The sequence below is a fragment of the Conger conger genome, chromosome 5 (genome assembly GCF_963514075.1).
Source record: "Conger conger chromosome 5, fConCon1.1, whole genome shotgun sequence".
NCBI classification, from domain to species: Eukaryota; Metazoa; Chordata; class Actinopteri; order Anguilliformes; family Congridae; genus Conger; species Conger conger.
Window position 1 is genome coordinate 35739233 of NC_083764.1, and position 16055 is coordinate 35755287.

Below are 16055 nucleotides of genomic sequence, written 5' to 3' on the forward strand. Positions count from 1 at the left end.
GAAGTGGTGATCAGATATATGCAGAGGGGTAACCGTGAAATCGGAGCATGAGCAGTTCCTCACAAGGACAAGGTCTAGGACATTGCCTGCCTTGTGGGTTGGAGGAGAGTGTTGCAGGGAGAGGCCGAAGGAGTGGAGTAGCGGTAGGAAGGCAGCAGCCTGGGAGGCTTCAAGGTGGATGTTAAAGTCTCAAAGGAGAATCAGTGGGGTGCCATCCTCAGGGAAGGAGCTGAGAAGGGTGTCTAGCTCATCAAGGAAGCTACCCAGGGGCCCTGGAGGACGATAGATAACTGCAATAAAAAGGTTAGTAGGGTAGGATACTGCAACAGAATGGAATTCAAAAGTGGATATGGACAGGTCAGAGAGGGGGTGAACAGAGAATTTCCATGAGGGGGACAAGTACAAGTACAAGTACCACTGCCACGGCCGGAAGGTCGGGGAGTGTGAGAGAAGGAGAAGGAGGATGAGAGGGCAGCGGGAGTGGCGGTGTTGTCAGGTGTGATCCAGGTCTCAGTTAGGGCAAGGAATTGTAGGGACTGGAGGGAGGCATATGCAGGGATGAAGTCAGTCTGGCAGTTCCATAGTCCCCCTGTGACCGCAAAGTCCTCACAGGGGGTCAGCGGGGGGTAGCTGAGGTTGGAGGGGTTCCGACGCCGTGGAGGCCCACATCCCAGGGGGTGTCTTCGAGGGAGAGAGCAGACTGGGATGGGGTGAAACATAACATAACAAACTGGGACGGGGTTGCTCTGAGCACATCTATTTGAATTGCCTACAATTGCTTACAAGGAATATCAAATCAAGACTAATCTACTGACAAATTCCAATGCTATTTAAAACAAACGTTCAATCACTTGACAGGTATGCAACCAGTTTTAGTGATTAACACAGCAATAGAAACAAACTAGCTCCAGGCCTAACCTCTGCTGTTTAAAATAACAATTACAAATTTACTTTACCGCGTCTAGTGGACGGCCCGCAGCAATACCAGCACATCTGGTTAAAATTATGCACTTATTGCAATTGTGCCCTGAAATGGTGGGACATCTATGTATAAACACTGCTGTAATTTCTACATGGTGAAACCAAAATGTATAAAAGTTCCCTGACAGTGTGCACTTTAACCACGTGTGATTAAAAAAAAAATTCCAAATCTCAAATTGTGAGAAAAATTCAACAGATTTTCTATAATTTTCCAGTCTGGGGACTGTGGTGGCCATTCCAAAACCTTCACCCGTCTTTCCTGGAGGTACTTTCATGGTTGATTTCGAGGTATGCTTTTGTTTTACTGGAATACCCAACCTCTCTTCAACTTCAATGTCTGGACTGACCTTTGAACATTGGACTGCCTCTAGAATTTCTTGATCGTTGGTGGAATCCATTCTTCCTTCCACTTGCACAATATTGTGTGCCCCCAGCTGCCAAACAACCCAAGAACATAATCGATCTACCTCCATGCTTCACAGCCTTTTTTGGTGGTGGACAAAAAGTTTGGTTTCATCAGTCCAAAGCACATTGTTCCAAAAGGCTTCATGCTTCTGAATGTTTTCTTTTGCATACTTCAGATGCTTAATTTTGTGTTGAGGTTGTTTTTTCAGTGTTGTGTGGGTTTGTAGGGGAAAATTCACAGAACAAAATATAAAAGCATGATAAACAATCACAAGTCAAAATCAGACTCAACCTTGATGAGCAGGCTGGTTCCTCCAAAACTCTCGACGATGTATGCTAAAGGTGTATCCATATATCCATATCAAAGTATGATATGTACCCTGTATAGTTTCAAACTGATTAACTGCTAAATTGTGCTAGAATTACACAGTGACCCATATGTAACCGGAGTTTAATAAAGCAGCCAGCTGGGGGGGGGGAGGCGTCTCAAACTGTGTAGACTGTCAAGGACACGGGCAGAGCGAGATACAGCTGGTTTCTCCGGGACTCTCAATGATTTATGCCAGAAGTGTATCTATATGCAAGTGACTTATAATCAATATATCACATATACGCTGCTTGTTATCAAATAAAATGAACCTAGAACATTAATTATAGCTGAGCTTATGAAAACGCAAGAAACCACAGTGAAAACTATTGAAATGAGAGCAAAGAATGCAACGTACATTTACTCACTTAGAAGGGAATATTAATCAAATGTTTAGTATGTCTGTATATTAGAAAAGAATATTAAAAGAGAATATTCATCAAATGTTTAGTATGTCTGTATATTTTCAATGATTTACTGCTCATAAGATCGTGACAGAAAAGTGACCCATATGTGGAAAGATACAGAGTGACGTGTATGGATGATGTGTGTGTTAGAGGGGGGGCATCCAGAACTTTATGAGGTCTTGTAGTTTTTTTACATTACATTACATTACATTATTGGCATTTGGCAGACGCTCTTATCCAGAGCGACGTACAACAAAGTGCATACCCATAACCAGGGATAAGTTCGCTGAAAGACGCTAGAAGGAAGTACAATTTCAACTGCTACCTGTACAACAAAGATAAGGACGAGGGCCAATTTATTTTATTTTTTTTGAACAAAGAAACAAACAACAGAGCAAAAGTGAAGTTCACTATCCAAACACTGCTTACCTAGCTAACTAAAAATACCGATACACAAAGCAAGTCACAGAGACAACAATTAAGGTTCACAGGGAGGTAGGGAGCGATGGGGAGAGGTGCTGCTTGAAGAGGTGTGTCTTCAGCTTGCGCTTGAAGGTGGGGAGAGATTCTTCAGTTCTGACCTCAACGGGGAGTTCGTTCCACCACCGTGGAGCCAGAACAGACAGTAGCCGTGAGCATGAGGTGGAGGTTCGGAGAGGGGGAGGTGCCAAGCGGTCTGTGGAGGCTGAACGAAGAGGTCTGGCAGGGGTGTAGGGTCTGATGCTTGTTTGTAGATAAGCTGGGGAAGACCCCTTAACTGCTTGGAAGGCTAGCACCAATGTTTTGAATTTGATGCGAGCCATGACAGGCAGCCAGTGGAGGGAAGTAAGCAGGGGGGTGACGTGTGAGTATTTGGGAAGGTTGAAGACCAGACAAGCTGCTGCATTCTGGATAAGTTTTCCACTCTGCCAAGAGCAGGTGCGGGGTGAAGTGAGGACGGGGGGCGTCCTGAACTTTGTTAGTAGTTGGCAGAGCGCCCTGAACTTTGTACAGAGCTGGCAGAGCATAAGGACCTTTGGCAATTTGCCAACAATGACGTTGTGGGAGGAGCTTTGGGAGGAGTTAAGATAAGAACAGTGTGGGTGATTTGCCAGAATGAGGTTGTGGGAGGAGTTGTAGGAGGAGTAACTGTGTATAAAATGGGTGTAAAAATGACAGTCGAGGTTCAGTTCTGGAGAACTGATCCGGCTTTATGCCCTTCTGCTAATAAAGTATGATTTTCCTGAAGAGCTTGCTGCCGTGGTGTTGTCTTTTCCCTCATGAAGATGTTTTTCGACAAATTGAAGATTTGGTTCTTCTAAGCATTACTCACCAGGTCTCGAGCCATTCTCTATGAAAACTTTTTTGGTTGTCCAGACCTTGCCTTGACTTCAGCTGTTCTATTTATCTTCCATTTTCTAATAATTTTTCTGACAGTGGAAATAGGTAGTTTAGAGACTTTTTGTAGCCTTCTCCTTCTTGGTGGAAATGAACCATCTTTATTCTGAAATCTTTGGACAACTGTTTAGAGGAACCCATGGTTGTTAACACCAGACAGAACAGCCACTGCAGTTGGATACTTTAGAAGGCATGGCGTGAAGAATAAAAAGTTCAGCCCTGGAATTATACTGACTCATTGAAGCCCTAACGAGTAAATCACCTGGATCTGGGCCTTAGTAATATTTTTTCTAAAAATGAACAAAGAATAATCCAAAAGGGTTTTTATAAACAGCAACAAATGAAAATAAAAAGCAATATTGCTTTAAAATTTGCAGAAAAGTCTCATGTTTAACTTAAAGCCCATTTAGATTTCAGGTTTACTTTCAATCACATACACATTAATTGTAACAGACATTTAAACCAGGGGTGGCAAACATTTTGCACCCCACTGTACTCATGTAGTGGGGCTGGTAACCTGATGAATAATGCAGGGAGCTGAAATCTCCTCATGTAAATTATGTAAATTATTAATTCAGCTTCCTGCATTAGCTGGTTGACCAGTAGCTGTTTATCCAGTTCAGACCAGCTGCCAGATGGATATGGTTTGACCAGCTCAAGCTTTTGAAACAGCTGATAGCTGATATTCTCATTCAAAATGTAATTACTGTGTTTGTAAAACTGGAATTTTATCAGAAAGTCATATAAAGATATGACAAACTAATGTATTATTAGTTGGGGTGAGCTCAAAATTGGGCACTGCTACATAAAACTTGCATTGAAAAAAGACAGAGGATGTTGTACAATTAACTTGAATTGCAAGAAGCCTGTCTCCACATGTACATCTTTTTCAAATGTTTACTGCGTTTTTGTAGACGTGTAGATGTTGTAGATGTTTAACAAATCTCAAAACAAGATACTGTTCACTATTGTTATTCAGTGTTCTTTAGTGTTGTCTCAGTAACACAAGTGTGCCAAATGCTCATATGCCTTTGCACTATTGGCAATTATTTAAAGCGCTCTACTTTGTCAGCAGTTTGCTTTATACACGTGTATCCTTTGTTACAAACACCCCGTTACCTCTGTGGATATTGAGGGAAATGAACAATACGAGCATTGCAATAATCATATTAAACCACAAGAGGGTGCCAAGTGTTATCTTGTTGTATGGAATTAATTTCAAAACTAGGCGCTCAGGGGAAAATCAGTACATTCACGGATATGGCGATGTTAAAAAATATATACATATTTTTATTTTAGAAATGTGTATAAGATGCGTAATGCCACGATCACTGCTGGCATTGTAAATAATATATTTGCTTTAATCCCAACAAGGTTTGAATTGATCCGTAAGTAACTGTCCAAAAGCAACGCTGTAAGTTTAAAAAAACAATTAATTCTTGCCGTTTTATTACTCTTATTCTATAAAATGCACTAAGTAGAATTAAGTCAATTTTTTTAAATGGTAATTTAGTTTTAGAACATGAAAAACCGATCAGATCTATAATACAAAACAATTGTCTAATATCAGTTTGCATCCAATTATAATATCATTAATTCCATAGTAGGCTAACTGTCGTAGCAATTATTCGTCGAATCATTATTATGTAGTTCGTCTATTGTGTTGCCTATTTAGATATAATCATCATAAGTACAAAATAAGAATACATAAATTAGATAAAACTGTTTTCATTCCGGTTTTTATCCGCCGCATGGTTTTGTTTCGCATCGTTTTAGAATGATCCAGGTCAAACTCCACTCCACATTTTTCTCCAGCAGCGCATGACCGTTGATACACATGCTCAGGTAAACTTGTCTCCATTTTTTATTGGAATCCAGTTCCACTTGCTACAGGTGGTTGCGCCTTTTCCACGTTTTCTTTGTGCTTTCAACACTTTTCCTCCCAAGTAAGCTACTTCAGTTACTAGCCTTGACGGACTCGCTGCAACCTTTCACGAACAGCTGAATTTCGCATCCTTTGTAGAATATGGCGGGATCCCTCGTTTGTGCAACTGAACGATATCTCAAACTCTCAGAACTTTTTATTGGATTTTTGAGATACTGAAAAGCGATTGTTGTTAGATTTATCATAGAACATATTGGGTAAAATGCCTTTTCATTCAAGGTCTGTGGAACCCAGGCGCGTGTGCAGGTTGAACGACGTGGATTACATAGCCGGGGCACTTACTGACCGAGACGATTGTAACTTCACCGGGGTGGGTGATTACAAAGTTCGTAAGCTCGTTTTGTTTACATCTTTGGAAGAGGTTTGCTGTCACACCCTGACCAATATTATCCATCAACTTTCCGACCTTTCGCGGCACGCCAGCAACATATTTCTGGAAATCGAAGCAGAAGCCGGATTGCTATCAAAGAGGTCCTGCAGAATTCAACTTCGCCTGGAAACTTTACAGAGTACTGTCCGAAGTTTCGATCACAAGAAAATCAAAATCCGTAAGTTGACTGATGCTCACTTGCAGTCTAGCTCGCTAACGTTAGTCTATTTAGCTCATTGTTTCTCGGATTATTTTAATAGACTAGCTGTTATAGGCTGCATGACGGCAAATTAGAGCTAACATTGTTTTTGTTGTAAAGTGCGTTTGAGGTGGTTAACGGATGGATTGATTTTATTGTGCGCATTGCCATACGTCCACATTCGACTTCATATAGCCTGACAAACATGCAACAGCAGAGATTCAAGATGTTGGATAAGGTTGATTGTGTTGTCAAATTGTCACTGTGCCTGTAGACTACCTACTTTAGCTGCCCATTGCATTTTAGGCTATATCTAGCTTCCTGATCCACATTAACTAGACTATAGCCAGTTTACCTATACGCAAAATGTTTTTATTTCACGAAAACATTTAGTGAAAGTTGCCAAATGGTCAAGGAAGCGGTGTCAAAGAAAAGGCCGATGTGACATGTTGTAGGAAGCGCCATGGGGATCGGGATGGGACAGAGTTGAAAGTTATGCTAATGTTTTTTTAAAGGCGCAAATCCTGTCAAATTTGATAGATCCCCAATCCCACACTGACCATCTGTGAGAAATTGTCGCTTAGAGGCAGACGCCAAATGGATTTTGAATTACTTTAGTGTTGCAATGACAAAATACGAGCAGAATTACTAAATCCAAATGAGATGAGAAAAGCATTATCAACCCCTGACCAGTGGCTTCAAAATGTAAAAACTTTCACATTGCTTTGCAATACATTTTGTCCTCACTTGGGCTTCCTTGTTATGTAATTTCATTTTAAAGTGACTGTAAAGGTAAGTCTACTACTTGAAACACCATTGAATGGCGTTATTATGGTATGTATTAAGCATCAGCAAAACGAAAGTAATCACATTGCAATATCAGTTTATATCAGTCTAAACCATTTAAACATTTCCATCTGTTCAATTTATTACTGGACTCTGAGCTACTGGGTCAGGGTCCTTGTTGATCAAGAATTCCCTGACCTAATGGCCTCTAAATATTTTAGTTTCATTGCATATCTCCTCTCATATTTTTATAAATTTCTAGTATGAGCGCTGCAGTGGCATGGTGGTGCATGCCTCTGCTTCTTACAGGTAGACTCTGATTAGGAAGCATATGTGCCTTAAGATGCTGCTGTGAGAAACATTAAAAGCATTAAAACTCAATTTTGGTGCAGAAGGCAGTTGGGTCCCATAGCCAGGGTGTTTTGTACCTGTTGTCTTTTTTTATTTGTGAATACACACATCACTGCCTCCTGGTACGGAGAGTTATTTCATCTCACGCATCAGCAGAACATCCGCCGTCATCTTTGTGGTGTGTTCCAGTGCAGTTTACACAGGCGATATGAGGCTACGTGAGGCAACAGAAAACAGTGCAGTTGATATTGCCTTCGCCTCACAACAACAACGCCAGGGTTTAAATCCCGGTCGGGGGTTTTCTGTATGGAGTTTGCATCTTGCTATTTCTCTGCTCTTAATTTCTCAACCGACCTGATCCCTCTCCCAGTTGCTTATAGCTGGTACATTTTAAATGGTAAATGGTAAATGGTAGGCATTTATATAGTGCCTTTATCCAAAGCGCGGTAAAATTGATGCTTCTCATTCACCCATTCATACGCACACTCACGGCGATTGGCTGCCATGCAAGGCACCAACCAGCTCGTCAGGAGCATTGGGGGGTTTGGTGTCTTGCTCAGGGACACTTTGACACAGACCGGGCGGGGGATCCAACCGGCAACCCTCCGACTGCCAGACGACTGCTCTTACCGCCTGAGCCATGTCGCCCCCATTTTAGGAGGGGTTGAGGAAGGGGATGGGGTGGTGAGGTATTCCAGACTATTCCCATATAATCTTGACATTGTTATCAATACAGAATTTATGTCTGACTTAAAATGTGTGTTATTATAGTTATTTACATTTGTTTGAATGATATTTGTTGGTAATTTATGGCTATTTAAAAATGTTCCTGCTACTCTACAGTCAATTTACACTTTAATTTAGTTTTTCAGTCATACAATGAAAAACAAATGGTAAAATTGAAGTAATATTTGAGGTAAAACAGAAAGTCATAGGCAACATTAAGGATTCACAGGTTTCACTGACTTAACCACCATATACAAAGAAGTCTGCTGTTGCTACACCGGTAATGAACACAACGTGAACTAAAGAAGCAGCTACCCTGTAACATTTTTCTTTTTATTGCAAATTAAGGTTTGATGACAAAGAATCACACAATTTACATCTTTATTTATTTTAGGCCAAAAGTATTGAAATTGTGGATAACCTCGTTTTTATAAACTTTCTGATAAAAGGAGAATCATATAGTTATGTTTATTTCCAAAGAAGATGTCTGTTTCTTTAGGTAGGGTAGGGGGTCCAACTTTGAGAGGCCCTGTCTCCTGAATGGTTGGTTGTTCTGGTTAATGAAGCCACATTCTAACACTCCCTCATATAGGTTAACATGTATATAAAATTATTTCAAACTGAAAAGGGTGATGTCAGAAAGAGAATGATTTATCTTTGTTACTTCAGTTTTGTGAAAACAGGATCAAGAAGCTGGGGCCGGGGGTGGAGGAGCTGGCTGCTGAGGTGAGGGTCAGAGGGAAGTCGGTGTGAAGTTAGAACACCCTTTCACTTGCTTTTCTCCCTCTCTGTTTCTAGGGGTGCTTAAAGTTGGCATCAGATCAGGGCTCCATTATTAGCATGTATTAGTTTGACAAAGGCCGGCCAGTTTCTGTGCTAGGGCAAGGAGCCCATTGGTGGGTGTCCAGAAGCCTCCAAAGATTCTCTAGTGGACTTCAGGGCATTTGGGGAAGATAACATGGGAATGTGCAGGTGGTGGTAGGATATATCTGAATATTAGAAATTAGGGCAAAAATGGGCAGCCTCTTACGGCTGGTTATCATTTGATAATATAGAGAAAATATGTTAACGTGTTGAGTTTGAGCTGATGAATTGAAGCCTTTTTCCAAAGTTAATCTGTGAAAGCCTTTTCAGGCTGGTTCCTGTTGCTCCTTGAGACGAGGTGAATTCAGAACACTCTCTTTTTCTGTCCATTTGTAATGGGTGGAATAAGATAATCAAGTCAAGTTGGTTAGGAGCCACCTTGATCAATTTGCTGTTACTGCACAGTTTTTTTTTTTTTTACCAGCCTCCTTTGGAAATATAAGTGAAGTCAAAGTAGACCCAGGCGACATGAGGCCGTGTGAGGCAACAGAAAACGATTTGACACTCAGCCTTGGTTGCTGCTAGTTATTTGACATCGGCTTGGTGTGTCCAGGCCTTTCAACCTTTTCGCATCCATGTCAAATCTGCTGCCGACTTGTTGCCTCTGTAACTGAGGTTCCTGTACTGTCATTCTATGTAAATCTGTTAAACTCATCCTGTATCATTTCAACACAGAGAACCTCTACTCTGCTAAAAGCATCCAAATCCTCATGACTGATGAACATAGTACAGAGATTTCAGAGAGTTTTTATATTTATTTATTTATTTCCTTTTTTTCTCCCACCTCAAGGATTTGTGTTGCGCCAGCCATCGATCAAGGTGTTGTGTTCACTTAAGAACTTAAATATAGCTGAAGGTCCTCATCTTCCACTAATTGTGGTCCTAAAGCCTCATTTAGAAGCACTGATGGTCAACAGGATGTGGTGGAACAACGGCTGTGCGGATCTTATTGTGGCTACACCGGGATTAGAATCACCAACCTTGCGTGTCCCAGTCATTTACCTTAACCACTACACTACAGGCTGCCCCTGTAGAAATATAAAATAGCTCAGGACTTAAAATCATGATCGATGCAAACACAGCAAAGTGAAACCACACGCATTGTATTGCAAGATGATGAAGGGGGATTCTCATCATAGATGAGCGACTATCTATGGAATTGGGGTACTGCGTAGAGTCGGCTTAGCGGAAATTCCTGAATACCAGAGCAGTGTTCTCCACGGCTGCGGACCCATGATCTTAACATTCTCATCATTCTTCTGTGATTTAAAAAACAAAATTGAATGGGTCTTGTTACAAAAACCTTTACTGAGTCAGATTAAAATGAATGGTTAATTTGGGTTAATGTTGCTTCCTGTACAGATAGGTGGAAGCCTGTAGGCATGTTGTTGATACTGGAACTTTGCGTAGTGATGTGACACACCTCTCTCTGAAATGGGAGCTGGATAACAGACAGAGCTGGGGAACGTGCCTATGCGTCCACGTGGCTGGGGTTTCATGGTCAGCGATGTCATACCCGTGAGACCCATTTTGTTGGACACCATAACTCGGTGACTCGGTTTGCAGTGAAGGTGTATCTCCATTGTTAGCTCTCTAAGAAAGTATGTGAAATATGCTTGCGGCGCAATACTTCCTGCAGAATACACCCATTGAGATATACCTGAAGGGCCAACAAGATTGACAGATCAATTTCACGTCATGGAACCATGTTGCAATGATTTTGTTTAGTTCCTTTCTAAACCGATGAATGTAGTCTCAGTGCCCTGTACGGGCACTGTGTAGTGTGTTGGATTGTATACGGCTCTGCTGAGGGCTCTCGGATTAGTGCTTGGGTTTTGCCGTATGTCAATTTGAATTACAGAGCCTTCAAATTGTGGTCAGATGGGCTGTTGGTATCGGAAACGCCTCATTTCCAATGAAACGAGTGGTGAAACTGCACCTAAACAGCCTGGCAGTCAGAACTGGCATCTCTGCTTGCTGCGGTGGAAACATGAATGGGTTGTATTTTTCATACGTGAACTACACTACTTTGTGTGTATTAAATTTTTTTGTGGGTTTCTTTGTTCTCTTTTTGGGCAATTTATATCCCTTGCCACCTGCAAAGCAACAGGCTTCCACCAGGTTGATCGTAGCTTTTAGATAAATTTTTTGGGAGGTATTTTGTCACCAAAAAAGTGTATTTTTTCCCATTCCTGAGTGGAGAACAATGTCTGGTGCTTTGACTTGTGGCCCAGTAACATAACCTTGACCATGCCCTGGGGAGCAGGGGAATGCTACTGTGTCCCGGAAGGACAATAGAACAGGTAACTTCATAGTTGACGTGTAATTTAAGAAGGCAAACTGACTTCTGTTGAATCCTGCTTTTGTCACGCATCTTATCTAGATTGGAGACGCTATGCACTGTGTCACAGTGGAGTGCTGCTCAAATGGCCTTCTTTGTGTAGACCCAAGTAATAGCCTACGCGTTTTCAAAGGGAAGTTGCAGTTACTACTGCTGTTGACACCTTTTGTTTCAAGTGAGATGAAGCAGTACGCTATGAAGAGTGTCAGCATTGACACTGAATCAGCCAGGAGAGGAAATGGGGCAGTAATGGAGTAAAACCTTGTGTCTGTGAGCATGAGAGAGGGAGAGATAGAGGGAGGGGCTGGCTTACATTTAAAAAAATCTGGATTACATTGACATTTTTCATATAGGGCTACAATAGGTTCTCCACGTTTCTCCTTGTTGCGAGGTAGACTGTAGGTGACTTGCTTTGGGGGGTTGTTACAGCCTTCTCCTTGTTTTGCTTTGCTGCTCTACTCTGAAGACCTCTGTCGTAGTAATAGTACATAGTACTTAGTAATGGGGAGTTTCGGCAGCCTCAGTACACAGAAACGGAAATGTATAGGAACTCCTGTTAAACTCCTTCCCCTTTGTTTGATTTCTATGGATTCTGGAAAGTGTTACACGTTTGTGCGGTGGGATTCCTGCACGATGCCCAGCCGCCGTCCAAGGAAAATAAAGAGTGTTTGTAGTGGCTGGTGGGCCCTGCCCTCCAATGTGCTGAGTCTATCGTAACGTGAGCACAGACCATGAAAAGTAGCTTAATTGGTTGCATATGTGTCGGCAGAGATGGTTGAGGAAATGACAAGACTGAAATGTCAAAGAAATGTTGGTCCTTGAGTTAAGACTAAACAGTTTTAATATATGAATAATTACATGAATATTCATTCAGCGAGCAGGTGTTATGCAAAACAATGATACTGAGAGCTAGATTGAGAGTCTGTTGGATGTGTAAAAAAGTTTGATGTCATGAACAAATTCATGAAGTTATTCATTCAGGCAAGGTATCTTCCTGAAGGCCAAACCTACTTCATAAATATGCATGAGGAAGTGCTGTGTAGCATAGCACAAGTCAAATATAGAATTATAAAATGTATTACATTGTATTACATCACATTCATCAGACAATTTTCTGTACCTTGGCATTACAAGGTAATTATTCAAGAACCATGATTTCTGTTGGGGAAAATCCATTCTAGCATGTTTCCAGTCTCAACACTGCCATTTCCAGTCTGATGCTGTTCTGCCTGGTGCTTGCAGACCCTGCATGATGTAGTATACGCATAGCAGCTGGTGAACTGAAGTGCAACATGGAGCCCGGTCTCACCTGCATACTTTGTACTGCTGACGCAGAGATCCTGCTAATACAGGGTGCTAACTCCAGCATTCTGAATGAGCATTTCTGTAGTTTTTTTTATTCACAGGGAGCGCCACCACTTTCCGGTTCTTATTACTCCATATTTAAGACACGTTGAATAGAAACCAGATGTTTTTCCAGCACAATTGCTACCACTGTGTTTACTATCAAAGAATGAGAATTGGGTAGATTGATTGAGTTTGTCTGGACCACAGAAATGCTTTGTCAAGTATTCTGTCATGTGTTCTAGGAATGCCAACCTACTGCTGGGTGGCTTGAGTAGTTATTCATGTTGGCCAGGCTGGCACATGCCTGTAACAGACACATCAACACAAAGGCTTTATGTCTGGGTGTAGAACATGCCATTATACAGAAGAAAGCCTGCCAGTGAGACACTGTCTCTGGCGGTTGTAAAGTGACAGTCCCATCCCTGTCTCTACTGTACAACAGCCCACCTCTGTCAAGAAGGTGCAGCTTTCCTTTCTTTATATATGGAAGATGTTTATATTGGGTATTCCCCGTATTCAGGCATGTGGAGTTTCACAGCTGCAAGGTTGAGATGAGGGTTGGAATGAAATTAGGCCCAAGTTCAGCCCACCCTACTTAGTGGTCAGTGGTTTCCTGAAATTTGTGAATTTAGTGCCCAGCCCCCCTTTTTTTAACTTCTTCAGTGTGATAGCCACAGTGATACGTAAACTGGAGACAACTTCCACTTACACATGGATTCCTATGGGAGCTGCTGAGTGGCATGAACCTGTTCAAGGAGTCTGCCACGTCATGGGGCTTTTTCGGCACCACACTGGGTACCTCAACAAGAGAATAGGAATGTGCAATGGGGAAATATAAACTGCTTTATACAGAGGCTTAATAAACTGCAGTACTTCTAGTGAGTTTTCAAGTTTCCGGGGGAATGTCAATCCCTGGTTCCCTGGTGATAACAGAAAAATGTATAGAAAAATATAATTGTTCAACGCAAGCAATAAGCGATTATTCTGAATTATTATTATATTATTTTTTTTTGCATCTGTCAGCATCACTCACAGTGTTGTTAAGAACATTCCAGTTGAATAAAAAACATCCAAACCTATGGGTTTAATTATTGGTTGTTTTTTTTGAACTAGGAATAAATAAATATTCATATTTTCAATTAAGAATAGTCCCATTTTAGAAATGAGGCTGCTGTAATCTAAGTTTTGGATTCCAGTTAATAATGGACTCCAATTCGTAAAAACACATTCAAAAGACCACCTCTCTACTATAGTGATGAGTCTACTATATTTATTTTTTCCATCCCACAGTCTCTTATGAAGAAAGTTTTGGGAATTACACTCACTGAGCACTTTATTAGGAACATCTGTATCTTATTCATGTGATTATCTAATCAGCCAATTGTGTGGCAGCAGTGCCATGCATGAAATCATGCAGAATACGGGTCAAGGGCTTCAGTTCTTGTTCACATCAACCATCAGGATTGTGAAAAAATGTCTTTCACCGTAGAATGATTGTTGGTTCCAGACAGGGTTGTTTGAGTATTGCTGATCTTGAATTTTCACGCACAACAGTCTCTAGGGTTTGCAGAGAATGGTGCAAAAAAACATCCAGTAAACAGAAGTTCTGCGGCCAGAAACCACTTGGTAATGAGAGAGGTCTGAGGGGTTGGCCAGATTGGTCAAAGCTGACAGGAAGTAACAGTAACGCAAATAACCAGACATTACAACAGCGGTATGCAGAAGAGCATCTCTGAACACACAACATGTCAATCCTCTTAAGTCGATAGGCTACAGCAGCAGAAGACTTAATAAGTCTAAAATATTAGTCTAATAAATCTAACCTAATAAATAAACCTAATAAAGTACTCACTGAGTGTATATAAGTAGAAATGTGATTTCATATTTCCTATTCTGGCAAGATTAGGTTTTCATCCAGAGGGGCATCATCTTCAGATTACCTGGAGAAGAAGAGCCTCCTCAGCATTAATAAAGATGAGTGATTCCACATCTCAAATTACCATGTCTGTTGATACAAGTAGTAGCCCAAGGAAGACTGATCATTTCACACTGTTTCCATGTTCCACCTTAGAGCCCCTGGTCTGTTTCCATGTGAATGCAGTGACTGATGACAGATAACCTTCTCCCCCTGGCAAGGGCGAATAAATATAGCATGGTATGCCTTTCACTCGAGTGTCACTCTCTAGTAGTCCTGTTAAAGAAGCCTTGTGACATTTTCCTGATTATTAACCCCTGTGCGGTAATGGGCTCGGATATCCGAGCCATGTTAAAGACTTTGCTCTCTCCGCCCTCCAGGCACATTAGCTTGCCAGGTAGGTTCTCCTCCTTTTGAGAGCCAGTTAAAGTAATCTAGTGTCTGAGATGTGAGTTACTGCCTGGCGGAGAGAGGGATTTGACACAACAGAGTAAATAACCGAGGGATTGTTACCAGCTGTCTGATGTCACCCCTGAACGAGGATGACCCAAAGCCTTGGAACCACACAGCGACGCTGAGCACTTGCATTCCAACCCTGACCCCATGCCCCTCTCACCGGGTCTCTAAAATGCTCCAACACCACACTGCCGGAGTCCACACTCTGGAGCAGTGTCAAGGCCTGGAGTCGCATTCATGGTTATACATACACTGGGCTTACACGGCAGTCTGTGTAAGCCCAGTGGATCTGTGTAAAAAGGGATAGGCAGATGATATTTCTGTTGGGTGTGGCATCCTGTGTTTGGTTAAGAAGAACCTTCATTGGGGGCTTCTACAAGAAGGTTTTTCTGGATAAGCATTTACAAGTCAGGCCTCCAGGAACCTTTGACTGGATGCGCACTCCAACTAAACTGAACCTTCCCTGGGGTATATTATCAAATGCTAACTGACTGTTCCATTCGATATAGTCCTACGTGTAAAAAATCGGTATTTACACTGTTTTGGAAAACAGCCCTAAAGTCCTGTTTGTGTTCTTTGAAAACATGATTGGAAAAGTTGAATGATTGCGACATTTTGTTTTAAAATACATTTTGAGAGTTTATGGTCAGGACATGAAGGGAAATGGCCACAGTTTGTTAAAGCAAACCTTCCACAGTATTTTCACATCCCCGATCAACAAGGACTAGCAGTTGGGTGCAGTTTGTCCTTGGCGTACTTCCACTCACCTGCAGAGAATGCTCAAGCATGAAAAGAAAAATCGGGGTTTGTTTTCACTGAAAATGTGAGGTGCAAATGTAATTTATTCTCTGTTTACTGTACTTACAGGAGCAGCAATGACTGTTTGCAGTACTTAAAAAGTTTTACCTTCAAGTGCTTTGAGTGCAACTAATAATTTGGGTGCTGTAATGTCATGGCAGCCTGTGTGTTATTTAAACTTTCATTATGATAAATGCTATTCTGAAGAAACTTTTGAAACCACGAATAAGCTGGAAAAGCTTTCATACATTTCTCTGGCTGTCTTAGATATCACTCATTCATTCAAGTTTACACACAAAATTTTATGAAGACTCTATAACCTTGAATGATGGATGATTCAAATGTGTTATTTGTAACTGGAAGGTGGTGCACTGTCCCACATTACTGTGTTTTACTAACCCTAAAAAGTGCAGCAGAGGA

The 16055-nt window shown here is 41.5% G+C and overlaps 1 protein-coding gene across 3 annotated transcripts in view; it reads left to right on the plus strand.

Annotated features, from left to right (window-relative positions):
- Nucleotides 1-5558: 5558 nt before the first annotated feature.
- The window catches only part of nhsl1b (NHS-like 1b), a 152446-nt gene continuing 141949 nt past the window's right edge, over nt 5559-16055 (plus strand). For 2 of the 3 annotated variants that reach the window (XM_061241557.1, XM_061241558.1), the window contains exon 1: nt 5560-6030. In XM_061241557.1, the coding sequence (XP_061097541.1) occupies nt 5685-6030 (346 nt within the window). In that variant the 5' untranslated portion in view covers nt 5560-5684. Of the gene's footprint in view, nt 6031-16055 lie in introns of all 3 variants that reach the window. The other variant, XM_061241559.1, reaches the window with a different exon arrangement.